Consider the following 20,233-nt stretch of genomic DNA (forward strand, 5'->3'; position numbering starts at 1 on the left):
CGAGTCTTGTGACAGTACAGCGCGAGCACGAGCACGAGCACGACAAACAGTCGTGTTGAGTTTGATAAGGAGTTTCACTCGTCAACTAATGCAGATTTCTCTCTTACAAACGAGAGAAATCGAGTAAAAGTCGCGATGGCGCATCTTTAGAACATACAAGCGTGTTAACAACCGTTTCTTTCTCTAACACGCATGAGCTGGAGTTGTCGCATGGAGAGCGCGCAGCAGAACTTTGTATTGGTTTGTATTTGAACTCCAGTGATCGTCCACGCCACAGAAGCTCGACAGGATTCCAGGTCCGTCTGGTGAACAGGACGCCGCGGATCAGACAGTATGGATAGTAAACCTCTCCTCCAGGACAGACCTCCAGCGTACAACGCAGTCCCGGGCGCGTATGACTACGGCTCGATCCCCGCGGCCGCTCCACCCGCGGCGGGCTTCCAACCTCCAGCACCGCCGCCGTATCAAGGCAAGAGAACCGAAAATACTGTATTCAACCAGTATCGGCGAGCAATAACTCACTTACAGCAGGGGCTATGCTACACATTAATATTGCCTAAAAGTTCAGATAAAACTACAATAACAACTAGTTACAGCCATGGTAATAATACAGTGATTTGCTGGACATGTAGAGGAATTGTATTCTCAAATAGGCTAAACGGTTTCATTTTAGAGGTTTGAAGTCAGTATGTCTTAATAAAAACTGATAGGAGTGTACAAACACCCACATTTTGGTTGAGTTGGTTAGTTAGTTATTAACTAATCACTGACAGTTCACTGATTGTCTTTCTGTTTCAATGTTTTATAGTTTATATACTACACCCTCTTTTCTCTCTCACATGTCAATATTCAGGGACCCACTTTATGTATTTATTATGTACATACGTGTTGTTGCATTTAATTACATTTGTAGTTACACTGTTAACTTTACCCCCAACCCATCCCTTACCCCAAAAACTAACTCTAAACCCCTAAACCTACCCATACCTCAACCTCAGTAGCAGTAAATGTGGGCATTTTGCAGAACAACATGCAGTTACACAGTAAATACACAGTCTTGTATGTATTTTTCCGATTAACATTTTTTTATTGATTCAACTTTTGATTCAATTAAATATAAATAGCAGAACACACATATACAGAATCAATATCCAACACCCCAGTGGCCACACCAGTCTTATATGTATTTAATGTTAGTACAAAGTAGTGAAGGCCACCTAATATAAAGTGTGACCATATTCAGATCTGATCAAAACAACACTCCTGCTCATCATACAGTGTCACCCTGAGATAAGAGTAGATGTAAATGAGTCTTTATGATGTCTCATAGGTTATCCAGCGGCCTCGTCCGGTTATCCAGCGGCCACATCCGGTTATCCTACGGCCCAGCCAGCCTACAGCAGCACCTACACCATTGTCCAGCCCTCTGTGGTGGTGGTTGGAGGATGTCCGGCCTGCAGGTGAGTCTGACAATATACTGGACATACCATTGTGAACAAGTCGTATACATGTATACATTGAATACACTATGCTAAATATAAGAACATATGATAGAGATAGATACATAGTACATGTTTGAAGGGACAGTTCACCCAAAAATAAAAATTCTCTCATAATTTACTCGCCCTCATGCCATCCCAGATGTGTATGACTTTCTTTATGATAGATGTGGGTGAGAAACAGAGCTGAAATAGTCTTCCAAAAATCTTAATTTGTGATCAACAGAGGAAAGTCATACACATCTGGGATGGCATGAGGGAGAGTAAATCACGAGAGAATTTACAGTTTTGGGTGAACTATCCCTTTAAGACCACAAATATCATCATCATGACATCTAAATATTCTGCTATTGGTCAAGTTTATTTATAACTGTAGAAGTAGTTAACGCTAGCAGTATTTGGCAGTTAAACTTAAAGCAATATGGTTTTTGTGTTTTTGAGGGGAAATACGTAAACTACCACAGTTTGTGGGTAACTGAAATTCTTCAGAATTCACAATGACCATAGAGGTTTTTGTGTCTTGTGTCATCTTCCTGTGAGCACATGACAGACGACTGACTCTGGCAGAACCACTGTGAACTCATTTCTGGAAGTTTCACAAGTCTCTTTGAATGACCTGTCTTATCAGGCCATCAGTAGCGCTAGATTTGTTTCACTTGAGAAATAGTAGAGCTTTATGTCATGCGATGTCTAGGTGAAAAAAACACTTAAATTGGTGATGTTATACTGTATGTAGAATCTGATCTTTCATGACGGTTCATGTAACAACATGTAGTTAAAAATACACATTGAGTTTTGTTGTAACAAGTGAATCATTTAAAAAAATTATAATAAATGCTCTTTTAGGCAATTAAATATTTAAAAAATAATCAATTAATATCGTTCTTTAAAAAAGCAGTTCACTTTTAAACTGTCAAATTCATTTGGAATAGAAATGCAAAAAAAACAACAACAATTGGCCGGCGGGTCAATTTGTTCATCTGCCTGGTGCCTTGAGTGGTTTTTTTGGACCCTGTGTGGAACATCAAAGTAGAACTAAAGCCAAGTGTTTAAGCAGTTCTCTTCCATACATTGAAAGTAAATGGGGACAAAAAAGGAAACTTTTTTGACATTTGACTTTCCCCATGCGCCTGAAGTCAATTGATAACTTTGTGCAAGGAACATACTGAAATTTCAGCATTTGTCTGCTGAAAATCTTGCTTGACAACCGAGGTCACCATTAACTTTCATTTGTATGGAAAAGAGCAGCTTTGACATTCTGCTAAAAATATCATAAACTCCTTTGGTGTTCCACAGAGGATAGAAAGTCATGTAAGGATGAATAAATGATGTCAGATTTAAATTTTTTGGGTGAAATAATCCTTTAAAGCCATACAACAAGAGCTTGTGCATCTCTAACTACTGATAATTTGACTGCGTCATCAAGGCCTTAAATTGGACTCTGACCAGCTTAGCGCTGTTGACAGATTTTTATTCAAGTCATTCACTTCCTGCCTGTGCATGTGACAGAGAGAAAGCCAGTCAGGTCACATCATGAGTGTTACATCGTCAGTTCTCAAGAGCTCATGAGAGGGATGATTTCACTCTGAACTTTGGGTCATGCACCAGATATGGCCAGTTTAGCAAGCATGACTGTGCTTTGGATGTTTCATACTGAAAAAACAGACACACAGTGATGCACATGTCCATGCTGTGTCTATACGGTGTATCATTATGAATCTTTTTCCACATTTCTGGGTTTGAGAAACAGAAGTAAACTATAGCAGGCTATACTTCTGTAGCAGTGAATGGGAGACTGCAAAAAACAAAACAAAAAAATTGCGTCCCCATTTGCTCCAACAGTAGCAGAAAAAACAAACAAAAAAACACTTGTTTTCACAACTTTCCAAAAGACGGAACAAAGCAAAGATGTATTAAAGGTGCTGTGTTTTTTTTTTTTTTTCACAGAAAAGTGTGTAAAAATGTCCTGAGAATGAGAAATCTCACCGGTCTCTGTGACAGCTGTAGACTTCGTAAACAGCAAACAAAAATGTGTCCACGGACGTTGACGCTTGTCACCTGTCAATCATTTTGCTCGTTCTCATAGTGTTGTATTTGAAGCGGTGATTCATAATGTTTGTCAGTTGAGGGCACTATTGTGACACTGTTGAATTTGACAACCACAGGAATGCTGCTCTTTTGCTCGGTTTTGGTTTCAGGTCATATCGGACTGTCGGGCAATGAGAACGCAGACATTGCAGCTAAAGAAGCCCTTACTCTAGAAATCGCAGAGTGTAGTATTCCACCCATGGACCTAAAACCCTTATTAAACTCCTATATCTCTAACAGGTGGCAGATGGAATGGGACAAATGTAAAAACAATAAGCTTTATTAAGTAAATCCTAGTATAACCAATAATCTTTTCTTTAACTTTAAAAATTAAACATGATCAAATTGTATATACTAGGTGTCGAATAGGTCATTCAAGACTGACGCATGGGTTTTTATTAAAAGGTGAAGAACCTCTGTCATGTCCTCCCTGTCAGACTATACTCACTATTAAATTTTTTTTGGATTGCACTCTTTTTAATACTATTAGACAAAGGTTTTATTCAGAAACAAGCTTAACAGATATTTAAAAAAAAGTATCACCTAAAAATATTTGAGTTCCTCTCTAACATAAATCTAAAATTCCTTATTTAATTTTTATGTTTTTTGATATTTAATCTGTTCTCGCCATGTGGATAGCCCTGCTGCTGACATGGCACAAAAAAAATAAATAAATTGAAGTTTGCATAATTTACGCTGCTAAATAAAGCCGAAAAGGGTCTTTCTCTTGCTCTATTTGTATAGTATATTGGCACATATATGTACAATAAGTCATTATGATATTTATTATGATGTAATATTGTTTAAAATACCTTTTGAAAGTTGCATAATTATTTTTATTAGAGCTGAATGAGAGTTCCCACCGAACAAATATGCCCTTTAATGCATGGTGCCCACTACAGTGAACAGATGTGTTCATTTATGGAAAGTAAACTACAATAATTCAAATAATATATTTAACACAAATCGCACATCATTGCTGGCCCACTTCGAGGAACGTATCTGTGCAATTGCATGGCCAGCTCAGCAAGATGCTTTGTATTGCACACTGTCAGCAAAGTTTAGCTCATTGGCTGACCAAAAATCATGCAACAATGACAAAATAGGGCTCTTAGTGCGAGCAAAAGAGAGTGAAAATATCGCGAGCATGTATATGTGGGAAATTATTTGGGCGCACTGGTGCGAGTGACATCTGACTTAACTCACGAATGAAACCGAGTAATTCAATTAGATGCTATTTATCTGACCTTAATGACTCAACCATTTTGGTGTTTCTACACTGGAGGGTGCACAAATAATAAAAAAATTGCCTTTCTTTCTCAGAATCAGATACTGAAACACCGTTCATGTGAGCTGAATGTTGTGTTGTGCTCTCTGCAGGGTTGGCGTGCTGGAGGATGATTTCACTTGTCTGGGAATCATGTGTGCCATATTCTTCTTTCCTCTGGGAATTCTCTTCTGCCTGGCCCTGCGTCAGAGGAGATGTCCAAACTGTGGAGCCACATTCGGCTAGAGGGACCAAACCCTGTCACTGTCTTTTTAATTTGTTTTGTAATCACCGCACATACTATAGTAATTGAGAGATCACAATAGTAAACAGCCATAAACTTTTTTGCTTTCTTCAAGAAGGTGGTGCATATGACGAACTGTCCATGTTTTTAGTTTTCACATGCCTTGCAAGCACTATTTGCTGATTTTTTTTTTTGTTTCCCCCCTGCTTTATGTAAAATCTTAAAGCCAGTCCTCCAGTCATCTAATCACTAGTGCCTTTACGATGGCAGAGAGAAACCATAAACTGAATGAGCCTGGACTCACTGGGGGTAATTCGCAGGCAGACAAGCGCTGACTCCGAGTAACATTGTGTCTATTGCATATGAGAAACTTTGAGGCAGACGATTTCCTTCCTTGATTTTGAATTCCATCAAAGAATGTTTAATAACATTTAAATGGAGATTTTAGTTGTATTGGGATAGAAATTTGCATGACCACTTACAACCCCCCCCCCCCCCTTTCTCTGTATGTAGACTACAACAGTTTCTAGCCATCTGTCAATCACGTCTTAGTTCTGACAAGATCAAAACACTTGTACCACATTTGTCTTACAAGCTTAGTCTTTTTCTTGTGTGTTATTTCAATACACGCTGAGTTTCTGAATTTGTTTTTAGACATTTTCTTTAAATGACATGTTATTTCGGGGCCATGTTTTCCTTTTATTGCACTGATGATCGATTTTTTTATCTGCTGGGCTCTTCTGAAATCATCTTTGAGTGGGTAAATGTGCATTTATGTTTCACTCAAGGTCCTCAGCTATCTCCGAGTTAAAATGAATCCTGCAATAATCAAGGGAAGTTGGCACCTAGAAAATGCCACCAATGGAGTTACTCTTTGACAATGGAATTGACAATCAGTCTTGGGTGTGTCCAGCGTGATTTGAGTCATACTGTCTTTGCCACATTCATTTTATAATGGAAATGTTTTAGGTGTGCTATACAATACTACGCACACTATTATGATCGTTTATAACTTTTTTAAAGAGATTGTAAATAAATTCTACAAGTGTTACTTGTTTTGTCTGAAGTGATTATATCAGCCCTCTCTGACTTAAAAGAAAATGCACAGAACCCCTGGAATTGGATGTCAACTGGGCTGTCTAGTGCAGTATATATAAATATATGTATTTTTTTTTTTTTTTACTATTTGAACCCCCTGGCAAGGGACCCCCTTCCTAAAATATAAAAGCAATGATATACTTTCTTTTATAAAGCTCAATTTATATTGTGCGAGAAATAATATCATGTAAAATAATAAAAAACAAATTCCCCCAAAATTAAATTCTCGAACATGAGCGTTGCAAGGAAGGAATGAACACATGGATTCTTCCCCCCACATAACTATATAGATTTGGTTTGTTTCATTCTGTTAAAACTAGGGCTTTTAATAGAATAAAATAATCATAAATCTGTTTTACTAACCAGTCTTTAGAAAGCAGAATAAAACAGTAATGTCAAATTTGTTTAAACTGTGTTTTAACTAATATCTTAAATGAACAAACTTTGACAGAAAAATACATTATGAACTCTTCTCTAAAAATTTTCACAGCCCCCAGGGTTGCATGTTTTAATGTGTTATGTATACATTTCTCTATTAAAAACTTAAGAGTTTAATTTGTGGTCACTTTTTATTTTTTTCCCTTCAAAGTTTTTTTTTTTAGCTTTGGAGTCATGAAATTTAACTAATCCTTTAAACAGTGTCTTCTTAAAAACACTTTCAAGTAGGAAAAAAGATATAATAATTATTATATATATATATATATATATATATACAGTTGCGCTCAAAAGTTTGCATACCCTGGCAGAAACTGTGAAATTTTGGCATTGATTTTGAAAATATGACTGATCATGCAAAAAAAAAAAAAATTATCTTTTAAGGATAGTGATAATATGAAGCTATTTATCATCACAGTTGTTTGGCTCCTTTTTAAATCATAATGATAACAGAAATCACCCAAATGGCCCTGATCAAAAGTTTACATTCCCTTGAATGTTTGGCCTTGTTACAGACACACAAGGTGACACACACAGGTTTAAATGGCAATTAAAGGTTAATTTCAACGTTTTAAATTGCAATTAGTGTCTGTGTATAAATAGTCAATGAGTTTGTTAGCTCTCACATGGATGCACTGAGCAGGCTAGATACTGAGCCATGGGGAGCAGAAAAGAAATGTCAAAAGACCTGTGTAACAAGGTAATTTAACTTTATAAAGATGGAAAAGGATATAAAAAGATATCCAAAGCCTTGAAAATGCCAGTCAGTACTGTTCAATCACTTATTAAGAAGTGGAAAATTCAGGGATCTCTTGATACCAAGCCCAGGTCAGGTAGACCAAGAAAGATTTCAGCCACAACTGCCAGAAGAATTGATCGGGATACAAAGAAAAACCCACAGGTAACCTCAGGAGAAATACAGGCTGCTCTGGAAAAAGACGGTGTGGTTGTTTCAAGGAGCACCAAAATTTCACAATTTCTGCTAGGGTATGCAAACTTTTGAGCACAACTGTATATATATATTATACATACACCGATCAGCCACATTATTAAAACCACCTGCCTAATATCGTGTAGGTCCCCCTCGTGCCGATAAATCAGCACCAACCCGCATCTCAGAATAGCATACTGAGATTAGATTATATTCTTAACCACAACTGTACAGAGCGGTTATCTGAGTTACCGTAGACTTTGTCAGTTCAAACCAGTCTGGTCATTCTCTGTTGACCTCTCTCATCAACAAGACAGTTCCATCCACAGAACTGCCACTCACTGGATGTTTTTTGTTTTTTGCACCATTCTGAATAAATTCTAGAGACTGTTGTGTGTGAAAATCCCAGGAGATCAGCAGTTACAGAAATACTCAAACCAGCCCATCTGACACCAACAATCATCCATGCGATTATCTAATCAGCCAATCCTCTGGCAGCAGTGCATAAAATCATGCCGATACAGGTCAGGAGCTTCAGTTAATGTTCACATCAACCATCAGAATGGGGAAAAATATGATCTCAGTGATTTGGAGCGTGGCATGATTGTTTGTGCCAGATGGGCTGGTTTGAGTATTTCTGTAACTGCTGATCTCCTGGGATTTTCACACACAACAGTCTCTAGAATTTACTCCAGTGAGCGGCAGTTCGGTGGACACAAACACCTTGTTGATGAGAGAGGTCAACAGATAATGACCAGACTAGTTTGAACTGACAAAGTCTACAGTAACTCAGATAACCGCTCTGTACAATTGTGGTGAGAAGAATATCATCTCAGAATGCTATTCTGAGATGCGGGTTGGTGCTGTTTTGGCGACATGAGGGGGACCTACACAATATTAGGCAGGTGGTTTTAAAGTTTTGGCTGATCGGTGTATATATTTTATAAATGCTTGGATTTCTGAATGTTAACTAGGCTGGTGTTTAGCATTCAGATATAGTTGTTCTTAAAAGACTTAATTATTCATTTTTCTTTACAGTGTCTCTTAATATAAATTATTCATCCTTTCTTTTGAGGTTAAACAGTCCTGTTATACAGTAACTTTCAGTAGGTAATTTTTAACAGCAGCACGCATTCAGAAATAATATATTTTTATTTTCATACAGCAACGGTCTGAAAATCTCAGGCCAACAGCAACAGAAAGGTGCACTGCTACAATCAAAGGCAAATGAATCCCTCAAGCATTAAGATAAATGAATCACTGTCCACTGACCAATTACGGATCATCATTCAGTGTTGAGACTGATAAAAGCAAAGTTCTCCTTTTCTGAATAAGAATGTGATTATTATTAAAATACAAACTGAGCTAAGTGCTTTTGTAGTTTATGTGTTACCTACACATAGCTTGCTTGATTCTATTTCTAAGGGCCAGCTGACTGAGTTAGCCAGCTAACTCCGGTAAACATAGTTACATAAACATGTCTATGCTATTCTGTCTGTTTCCTATCTATAAACATAATTTGGATCATATCACCCCAGAAGAAAGTCCCGGGTTCAATGCAAGTTAAGCTCATTCGATATCATTTGTGGCATAATGTTGATTACTATGGAGCTAGAACATTGAATAAAGTATTTGAATCTGAATTTTGCTCATCTGAATTTTAGACAGGTGGCATTTATCATAATTGAAGATTTCTATGGTGTATTTTTGTTCATAATTTGTTTAAGAGATAAAATTAACTAAATAATCAGATAATAATCAGATAAAATATTAAAATATCAATTTAAATTAAAATTTTTAATTGTAAACAAACTAGGCCATATGAGGTTATCGGAGCAGTCGAACTTATGTCTACATCGGATCGTGCCAGAGAAATCTGGTAGCTCTGTGATTGGCCAAAATGCTAAAATATGGCACATTTTATATATATATATATATAAAATAAATGTTTTGTCTATCAAAATTCTGATTCAAAGTCATTGTTTTAGCTCTATAAATTACCACAAAAATATTTTCAATTCAGCCCTCGTTTATATAAAAAAAGAAAGAATAAAAAAGAAGCAAAAAAAAACAAACATGCTTGTTCAAGGCAATTACAACGGAAGTGAATGGGGCCAGTCCATAAACATTAAATGTGTAAACATGATTGTAGTATGATAAAATCACTTACTAACTTTATCAGTGTAAAGTTATCTCCAATATTACAACTTTGTTGCCATGATAATGCAACGCCGGTAAACCCTGTCAGCGATTTTAACACACGAAAATCATATTAACTTGTATAATGTTTACATTATGTGGCTATACTATTGAAACACAATTAGCATTTATGGACTGGCCCCATTCACTTCCATTGTAAACACCTCACTGTAATCTAAATATATAGTATATAAAATATATAAAATTATAACAAAATTATTTTCTGTAGTAATCAACATTATGCTACAAATGCTGTTGGTTGAGCTCAACTTGTATTGAACCCAGAATATTCCTTTAATACACTTCATAAGTTTCTTTTTCAGGAATCCATCAGTTCCAGCTCATTCCAGATACCAGGATAATGCAAATCAAACATTGTAAGGAATAGTGCCATTGTCGATATTCATATTGAACTCACCATAAATTAGGATTTTTCATCACAACTCATATCAGTATTACAGTTCACTATCATCAGGACTTTTCTGCTAGTGCGGGGTCCCATCAAGTCTTGTACATGTCAACTGAGAATAAAAAGTTCTTAACTATGATTGAATAAAAAGTTAATATCACGCCCACCTTCTCGTGATATTTACAGAATGATACTCCCAATAAAATGGATGCCAAACATCGGACTACCTACCTTAGTGATCCTTAAGACCAAATTGCTATACATCATTTCCCTCTCTCTGTATATAGACACATTCATAATATATACAGAGAGATAGAGCATTAAAAGGGATCGACATAAATAAAGCGGTTGAACAGTATGTGGTGCTGGTGTGCATATGTATGTTATTGTGAAACACAGCATCCTCTGGGGTCTCTGTTCAAATCCAGTGATCCTTGTGGAAGTGCATGTGTTTAAAACAGCCAAGTTCACTGTAGTCTGCACTGTGAGTGCATGTAGGTCAGTTGTGGTGCTGATCACATGATGGGAGCCGATCTGTCATTGGTGACTGTGGGCCGAAGTTTCACTGTAGCAAATGGATTCCCTCCCCTAAAGACACAAAATACAGTGTTATTCTGCTCAAGCAGCTAATATGCTATAAAATATGCTTTAAAGGCATAGTTCACCCAAAATAAAAATTCTGTCATTATTTACACTAATTACATTATTTATGACACTCATAAGCAAAAATGAAGCTTGAAAAAGACCCCCCACGCAAAACAAAACAGTAAAATGAATCGATACCAAATTATATTTTGGGGTGCACAATAAACTGCATCTGGGATTTGTCTCTGTGCCCATCACAGTTAGACGAAGACAATTTTCTTAGAAACACATTTAATAAATCAATTTGAAAAACTATCCACGATAAATCAGTTATCTTTTTCTTTCTTTCATCGACAAAATCCAGTATCGGTCGACCTCTATCCAAAATGTTAAAATATACACTCGCTGAGCACTTTATGAGAAGCACTATGGTCCTAATAAAGTGCTCGATGTGGTCTTCTGCTTTTGTAGCCCATCCGCCTCCAAGTTCGACGTGTTGTGCATTCTGAGATGCTACTCTGCTCGTTACAATTGTACAGAGTGATTATCTGAGTTACCGTAGCCTTTCTGTCAGTTTGAACCAGTCTGGCCATTCTCTGTTGACCATCAAAATGGCGTTTCCGTCCACAGAACTGTCGCTCACTGGATGTTTTTTGTTTTTGGCACCATTCAGAGTAAATTCTAGAGACTGTTGTGCATGAAAATCCCAGGAGATCAGAAGTTACAGAAATACTCAAACCAGCCCGTCTGGCACCAACAATAATGCCACGGTCCAAATCACTGAGATCACATTTTTTCCCCACTCCGATGGATGATATGAAAATTAACTGAAGCTCCTGACCCGTATCTGCTTTATTTTATGCATTGCACTGCTGCCACATGATTGGCTGATCAGATAATTGCATGAATAAGTAGGTAGGTGTACCTAATAATGTGCTCAGTGTGTGCACCTTTATTCCAGTTTTCCACGGCAATGCAAACTATGTAGCTTCTCTTTTTTTAATTGATTTCTGCATAAACTGGTATTAATGCAAAACTGCCAAAATGAGATTTCACGCCAACAGGTAAATCTGTGAGGTTTAGATCCTCTAATGGTCTAACGTCATTTCGCTAAACAAAGATTTTGAGGATTAGAATTGACCAAACTTAAGTGTAAAACACTCTCTAGTAGTGTATTAATGGAAGTGAATGTCTCATAAAATCTTGTGTGAACCTTTCTTTAGATTTGCATATAGAGTATTCACATAGTTCACAGTCTTCACTGGTCATATATTCACTAGCTGACAAAGCATGTGCGCAGAAGAAATATCCTCATTTGAAAAGACACAGCATACATGATCCATTAAGAGATACTCACCCCAGGATAGGGTGCTTTGGCATCCCGTTTGACTGAGGCACCTACAGGAAACAAAGAGAAGCACGTGTCACAAATCTACAGAGAAGACAACAATTTATAAAGTCAGAGACAGCAGCACTGTCTCAGATCATGTGGCTCAAAGCAGACTGCTAGGTACGACAGGAATGTGTTCAGTTCAGTGGCTGAATACACAAATTATATTGTTTAAGAGCTGTGAATTGGACACAGCAGCTAGTAATCTGCTATTACAACTGTCTGAGAAACAGTGGCTATGTTCGCAATGGAATAGTAGTGTACTGCTTACTGCACTATACTATATACATATATATAAGAACTGTTACGATAAATTTATGATACAGTGTATATATATATATATATATATATATATATATATATATATATATATATATATATATGACAAATGTAGAAGGTTATCTGGGTATTCCATGCCTACAAAATACCTGCATACTATAGAAATAGTAGGAGTAGCATTCTGATCACAGCAGTTTAAAGACAATTTACAGACTAAAGAGATTTTTAAAAAAAAAAAAATTTTGTAAGACACAAGAACTTGTGAAACTCAACTCTTACGAAATGACAGAAGCTTTTATGATATGTGTGATAACTAACTCCTAAATCACTAAGAAAGAAAAAAAAAATGCTCAAAACAGCATGGAAGTTCAAACTTTCCTTACATCCAACAGTCACACGCTGAGAACGAAGTGTGTTACCTCACTGAAGGTCTGGAATCTAGTCCTGCTTGAAAGGCTAGTCAGTTTAAAACCTTAGTGATGGGTATGACAGCTAAAACACTAAAGATCTGATTTCTTTCATCAGGCATGTCTGCAGGAAGCCTCAACTGGTGTTTTATGTTATATGAAACTGTAACAATTGCAGGCAGATTCATACTTCAGCTATAGTCATGAAAAGACTCATATAACCTAGAATACCACTTAAAATATTACATTGTGCAATTTTATTTTATTTATTTATTTTTTGGATTTTTCTCTCAATTTGGAATGCCCAATTCCCAATGTGCTTTTAAGTCCTCCTGGTCGCATAGTGATTCGCCTCAGTCCATGTGGTGGAGGACGAATCTAAGTTGCCTCTGCGTCTGAGATCGTCAATCTGCGCATCTTATCACGTGGCTTGTTGAGCGCATTGCCACGGAGACATAGCGTGTGTGGAGGCTTCACGCCATCCACCGCGGCAACCACTCTCAACTCACCACGCGCCCCACTGAGAACGAACCACATTATAGTGATCACGAGGAGGTTACCCCATGTGACTCTACCTTCCCTAGCAACCGGGCCAATTTGGTTGTTTAGGAGACCTGGCTGGAGTCACTCAGCACACCCTGGGATTCGAACTAGTGAACTCCAGGGGTGGTAGCCAGCGTCTTTACCACTGAGCTACGTTGTGCCCCACATTGTGCAATTTAGATGGTGTTACCTAACCCAGAAAATGACCCATGATCATAATATATAACTATTTGTTGGATTTTTGCCTTAAATGACCCTGGTCTCCATTCGCACAACTGCTCTTTATATGTCATTAGCAAAACAACACAATCTGTAAAATAGCTCAGACAATTATTATTGTATGATTATTATATTTAAAGAATAAATACTTAAGCAATATCACATGAGCAAGAGTGCTGTTGTAATCAGTGATCTGTGATTCAGTCTTGGCATGAGGCTTGAACAGCTGGCATTGCTTTTATACAACAGTTCAACAAACAAGTTATAGTAAATGCATAAAAAAAAAAAATATTTTTGGATGTAATTTTTTACATCCAAATTTAAAAGCTCAACTTACACACATACAGTGGACTTATTGCAAAATAACCCCCCCCCCCATAATAATAATAGCATCCAATAATTCATAAACAGTACTGGATACAGTAGTGCCGACCGATATATTTCACCAATATATCGGTATCGACGTATATTTTACCGATATGCGCCGATATGAAAACTTTTTTCAGAACATATAATGCAGAAAACAATGCTTTAGAATTGGTGTCATAGCGTAGTTTGTCCAGCAGAGTGCGCTCCGTCTACATTGTTTACAGAGCTGACTCTGAACCGATGGTGGCTCTGCAGACAGGGCGGAGTTCAGCGGTGTCATCACAGTAAGTTGCTAAATAGTTTGTGAAATACATACTGGAAACTTAATGACCCCATCATTTTCCCTTTTCAATATAACTAATATAATGTTAATCTTGTCCCTGACAACCATGTCACTCATGTCTGTTTGCTGTTAGCCATCTATAGTTTGTCAGTGCAGTAAGTAATGTAGCAGACTGAAAGGTAAACATCAGAGCATCTTTTTGCAGCTCAGCAGACAATGGTGCGGTGGTGAATTGTGTCTGATGAGTGTTGATTTCATGCTATGTTATTACTTAGTTGGTGAGAGACAATGCTGGAAAGTAAAATAAACAACGTCTGTCTTTTACTCTGTTACAACGAGCTTATAGCTAACGAGCTAATAGCTTATAGCTAACGGGGCAACCAATAATCCTCTCAGCAGTCCGAATTGTCTTTTGTAGTCTTCTGATGTCTGATTTCATAGCTGAACCAAACCAGACAGTTATTGAAGTGCAGAGGACAGACTCAATGACTGCTGAGTACAACTGTATCAGCAGCACCTGTGGCAGGTTAAACTTCCTCAACTGGCGAAGGAAGTACAACCTCTGCTGGGCCTTTTTCAATGTGTCAATGTGGGTCTCCCAATTCAGGTCCTGTGTGATGGTAGTGCCCAGGAACCTGAATGACTCTACTGCTGCCACAGTGCTGTTTAGAATGGTGAGGGAGGACAGTGTTGGGGGGTTCCTCCTAAAGTCCACAATTATCTCCACCGTTTTGAGCGTGTTCAGCTCAAGGTTGTTTTGACTGCACCAGACAGCCAGCTGTTTAACCTCCCTTCTGTATGCAGACTCATCGTCATCTCTAGTGAGGCCGATGACAGTGGTGTCGTCTGCAAACTTCAGGAGCTTGACAGAGGGGTCCTTGGCAATGCAGTCTTTGGTGTAGAGGGAGAAGAGTAGTGGGGAGAGCACACATCCCTGGGGGGCACCAGTGCTGATTGTACAGGTGCTGGAAGTGAATTTCCCCTGTCTCACAAGCTGCTGCCTGTCTGTCAGAAAGCTGGTAATCCACTGACAGATAGACGTGGGAACAAAGAGTTGGTGTAATTTAGTCCGGAGAATAGCTGGGATGATGGTGTTCAAAGCCGAACTGAAGTCCACAAAAAGGATCCTTGCGTATGTCCCTGGTCTGTCCAGATGTTGCAGGATATGATGCAATCCCATGTTGACTGCATCATCCACAGACCTGTTTGCTCGATAAGCAAATTGAAGGGGATCTAGAAAGGGTCCAGTGATGTCCTTCAGGTGGGCCAACACCAATGATTTCATGACCATAGATGTCAGGGTGACAGGTCTGTAGTCATTAAGTCCTGTGATTTTTGGTTTCTTTGGGACAGGAATAATGATTGAGCATTTGAAACAGCATGGGACTTCACACTGCTCCAGTGATCTCTTGAAGATCTGTGTGAAGATGGGGGCCAGCTGGTTAGCATAGGATCGAAGACATGCTGGTGAGACACCATCTGGGCCTGAAGCCTTCCTCGTCTTTTGTTTCTGAAAGACACGGCTCACATCATCTTCGCAGATCTTAAGTGCATGTTGAGTAGCAGGAGGGGGGAGGAGGGGGGCTTGCAGGAGGTGCTGGTGTTTGTGTAAAGTGAAGGTCAGTGTGGGTGTGGGGTGTGAGATTGGGCCTTTCAAATCTACAGTAGAACACATTCAGGTCGTCAGCCAGTTGTTGGTCCACCACAGGTTTGGGGGTAGGAGTCCTGTAATTTGTGAGTTGTTTCATGCCACTCCACACTGATGCAGGTTCGTTAGCTGAAAACTTGTTTTTCAGCTTCTCACAGTATCTTCTTTTAGCCACTCTAATTTCCTTATTCAGTGTGTTCCTGGCCTGATTGTACAAGACTTTATCCCCAACTCTGTAAGCATCCTCTTTGGCCTGACGAAGCTGCCTGAGTTCCGCTGTAAACCATGGTTTGTCGTTGTTAAATGTTAAATAAGTCCTAGTAGGAATGCACATATTCTCACAGAAACTGATATATGATGTAAAAGTATCTGTGAGCTCGTCCAGGTCTGTGGCTGCAGCCTCAAAAACACTCCAGTCAGTGCAGTCAAAGAAGGCTTGTAGTTCCAGCTCTGCTTCGTTGGTCCATCTCTTTACAGTCCTTAATACAGGCTTAGCAGATTTTAATTTCTGTCTTTAGGTTGGAAGAAGATGAACCAGACAGTGATCAGATAGTCCCAAAGCTGCTCTAGGGACAGAGCGATATGCATCCTTTATTGTTGTGCAGCAGTGATCCAGTATGTTCCTGTCTCTGGTGGGGCATGTAATGTGCTGTTTGTATTTGGGCAGTTCACGTGTGAGGTTTGCTTTGTTAAAATCCCCAAGAATAATAATAACTGAGTCCGGGTATTTTTGTTCTGTGTCTGTGATTTGATCAGCCAGCTGTTGCAGCGCGGCATTCAAACACGCATTTGGTGCGATATACACACTCACCAGAATAAACGAGGAAAACTCCCACGGCAAGTAGAAAGGCTTACAGTTAATAAAAAGCGCATCCAAATTAGGACAGCACATCCTCTTTAACGTTGTTACATCTGTACACCAACTTTCATTGATGTAAAGCATGTTCCACTGCCTCTCGTTTTCCCCGATCCGCTCTGAACAGCTGAACGCCCGGCAGATGTAACGCGCTGTCCGGAATTACTTCACTCAGCCAGGTTTCTGTGAAGCACAAGGCAGCAGAGGTTGAAAAGTCCTTGTTTGTGTGGGTGAGGAGATGTAGTTTGTCCGTTTTGTTAGGAAGAGAGCAGAGATTTGCAAGATGAATGCTCGGCAGTGTTGTTCGAAAGCCCCGCTGACAGAGCTTGACCAGCGTGCCTGCTCGTCTCCCTCGCCTGCATCTCATAGCGCGTTTAAACTGCACAGCCGTGCCTCCGACTAAAATGTCAAACAAAACGTCTGAATATTCAAACTCCGGGAAAAGATTGACTGGTATATGTTGTCGAATGTTCAGCAGTTCGTCTCTGGTAAAACTGACTGGAAAAAGATTACTAAACACAGGACAAACAAACAAAAACAACAAAACAATAGAAGCGCTCCACATCGAGGCGCCATCATGATGCATACTTTTTAGGGTGCATCAAAATAATCCACACGACTCCAGTCGACAAAAATCCACATAGGAAAGTTCACATAGCTGTTTTCATTCCAGCTCAAAAATTACATATATCGGCCACCATATTGGTAACTGGTGAATTTTCCCTCTCTAATATCGGTATCGGTCTCAAAAATCCCATATCGGTCGGGCTAAAGTATACAGTATGTTTACAATCTTATGAAAACATACTGTATATATATATATATATATATATATATATATATACACACACACAGTATAAAATTCTATTCTATTCCCCCAAATTCCAACAAATATCAATGTTAAATTAACGTTCTGGAACAATTACGCTGTGACGCCATCTGACCACCTGGGACAAATCGCATCCCGTATTGATTCAAAATGGGACGCATCATTTCATCTTTAAATACAGGACGATCCCGTATTTTACAGTACTGTGCAAAAGTTTTAGGCACTTTAAGGAATAGTTCACCCAAAAATGTAAATTTGCTGATAATTTACTCACCCTCAGGCCATCCAAGATGTATCTGAGTTTCTTTCTTCATCAAAACAGAATTTAAGACTTTTAGGATTTCATTTCAGGCCTCCTCCTCTAAACAATGCAAGTGAATGTCCTCCATTTTTTTACGGTCCAAAATGCATATTTAGGGTGCATCAAAATAATCCACACGACTCCAGTCGACAAAGGTCTTCTGAACCCAAACGGTTGATTATTTTGAGAAACAAAACAATACTTATATAGTTTTTAACTACAAATGTTTGCTTCCGTACACCAACGAGCTTACGTCATCCCTCTCATGAGCGCACATCACAGAGATGTACGGAAGCGAACATTTGTAGTTAAAAAGTATATAAGTATTGTTTTGTTTCTCAAAATAATCAACCGGTTGCATTCAGAAGAACTTTATTTGTCGACTGGAGTTGTGTGGATTATTTTGATGCACCCGAAATACTGCCAGCGACACGCAGCGACAAAACAACCTCATCTCATTCATTATCAATGAGAGCTGGCGACTTCCGGCGACACGAGCGACGGCGACCGTTGGCGACTGGATGTCGGTGTGTCGGATGTGACAAAGTTGAGAAATGTTTAACTTTATGCAAATGAACAGTGACTTTCGGGAGCGACAGCCAATACGAGAGAAGACGGTAGAGCTCACGTGATCCTTCTCTCTCTCAGCTCCTGCAGTGACGGAAAGAGGAGGAAAGGCTAATCCTTGCTGTTAGCAATTTACCAGTGTTATATGATATGTCTCTGCCCACGTACAGGGACATATTTAAGAAAAATTATGCGTGGAAAGGTGTATCTGAGATCGTGGGGATTCCAAGTAGGTTTAAATCATCAAATAGCCTGTAAAATGAACTATTAAAAAATTTGTTTTGAAAATGTGTTACATGTATGACAGCAAACAAAACCATATAAATGATCAGATATAGTGAATAAACGTACCATATTAATAACCTTACTAATATTTTAATAATAATATTAATTGTAAAGAAACAGTGCTGTTTAGACTCTCCATACACACCACTAGCGACCTAACCGCCAGCCACTGGCGACATGCAGCGACAAAGTAGCTGGCAGTGTGAACGCAGCTTTACAAGGAGATAACATTATGGTTGAGGTTTTTTTTTTCACTCGATCCGATCACATACAAAATGGTCAGACCATCGCTCATAATTTTCCCCTCAGGTGTCAAACTACTATGCACGTTTCCATGGCAACATATAGGAACCCAGGCACAGTGTGGGATGATTTATGCAGAATGTTTAATTCTTAGACTCAAACTTATGGTTCCTAACCTTAAGTATGAGCAATAGTAATAGTGATGCTTGCTGTAGCAAATGCCGTCAATGAGTGTAGGACTGAAATCAGCACTAATTCTGTCTCTCCACCAGAGGGCAGCTGTATACTGCGGCAAATACTGTACACAGGACAGGGATGACTCTTAGTTCAGTTAGTGCCATCTGACATCAAATCAGTCCACTGTTGTTGTTCAGCTGTGCATATTTACTCCACACACCAGAAAGAGCTTGTCTATGACATCAACACTGCTATAATTGTCACAACTATCTGGTTAGATGTTAACATTTTGTGTAAATGGAAAGTGAGGTTCCCTAACCTAAACCACAATTTTACCCACAATGTAACTGCATATCCCTAACACGGCATATATCTTCACTGTCACCTGCTCCATCATTTTGAGTCACTTTGACACTGAAACACATTTTAAGTTTTATGCACTGAAGTAAAAAGTAAAGTCTCTGCCTTTTTAATATACTTATTGTTGATGAGATATTATAATTTACCTGTTGGCTGAGACTTCATTTTGTACTTCAGTGCATAAAACTCAAAATGTGTTTCGGGGTCAATGTGACTCAAAATGACGGAACAGGTAAACTGGATGAAGACAGCATCACTACTATATTTCATTGTTACATGATCACTCTTTGCATTCTTTTCAGATTCAAAACTATCAGTTGTCTATTTGCCTTCTTTTTCTGCTGTTTACTTTTTCTCTTTTGTGCTAACAGAAAACCAGGTAGGGAGCATTTTTCACACAATGCCTTCAATTGCCAGCATTCAAGACTCATCCTCCCCCACCCGTCCAAACATGTTGTTTGTGAAAAAATACGGCCTCTGTCTCTACTGAACAGGACAATCACCCATCCTGCTTGATGGCTTCTAATACAGTGAGTTTTTATGGAGAGTGTCCATGTTTACCACCTGGCCTTCCATGGCTTTTCACTGCAGAGAGCAAAGATTTGCTTGAGTACTTGCATGGCACAAGTCCCTTGTACGCCACAGTGACGAGCCAACTCTCAGTGGGGAGGACAGGTTCCGATTTGTAAGCACGCTTACAGATCTAGCTCGAAAACTTAAAT

General features: G+C 38.8%; 2 protein-coding genes across 3 annotated transcripts in view; one reads left to right on the forward strand and one right to left on the reverse strand.

The window, feature by feature from the left end:
• Positions 1 to 6,149, forward strand: LOC127450797 (brain protein I3-like). The gene is made up of 3 exons (XM_051715160.1): positions 1 to 469; positions 1,331 to 1,460; positions 4,968 to 6,149. The coding sequence occupies exons 1-3, from the start codon at positions 334 to 336 to the stop codon at positions 5,098 to 5,100; spliced, it is 399 nt and encodes a 132-aa protein (XP_051571120.1). The 5' UTR covers positions 1 to 333; the 3' UTR covers positions 5,101 to 6,149.
• Positions 6,150 to 8,497: 2,348 nt separating this feature from the next.
• The window catches only part of LOC127450790 (brain-specific angiogenesis inhibitor 1-associated protein 2-like protein 1), a 111,766-nt gene continuing 100,030 nt past the window's right edge, over positions 8,498 to 20,233 (reverse strand). For both annotated transcript variants that reach the window (XM_051715148.1, XM_051715149.1), the window contains 2 exons: positions 12,113 to 12,153; positions 8,498 to 10,758 (listed from right to left, as the gene is read on the reverse strand). In XM_051715148.1, the coding sequence (XP_051571108.1) occupies positions 10,686 to 10,758; positions 12,113 to 12,153 (114 nt within the window). In that variant the 3' untranslated portion in view covers positions 8,498 to 10,685. The remainder of the gene's footprint in view (positions 10,759 to 12,112; positions 12,154 to 20,233) is intronic.

The sequence above is a fragment of the Myxocyprinus asiaticus genome, chromosome 13 (genome assembly GCF_019703515.2).
Source record: "Myxocyprinus asiaticus isolate MX2 ecotype Aquarium Trade chromosome 13, UBuf_Myxa_2, whole genome shotgun sequence".
NCBI classification, from domain to species: domain Eukaryota; kingdom Metazoa; phylum Chordata; class Actinopteri; order Cypriniformes; family Catostomidae; genus Myxocyprinus; species Myxocyprinus asiaticus.

Coding starts and splice junctions, on each gene's coding strand:
- LOC127450797 (XM_051715160.1), top strand. CDS start 334: ATGGATAGTAAACCTCTCCTCCAGGACAGACCTCCAGCGTACAACGCA. Junction 470..1,330: donor AGCACCGCCGCCGTATCAAG/GCAAGAGAACCG, acceptor GATGTCTCATAG/GTTATCCAGCGGCCTCGTCC. Junction 1,461..4,967: donor GGAGGATGTCCGGCCTGCAG/GTGAGTCTGACA, acceptor TGCTCTCTGCAG/GGTTGGCGTGCTGGAGGATG.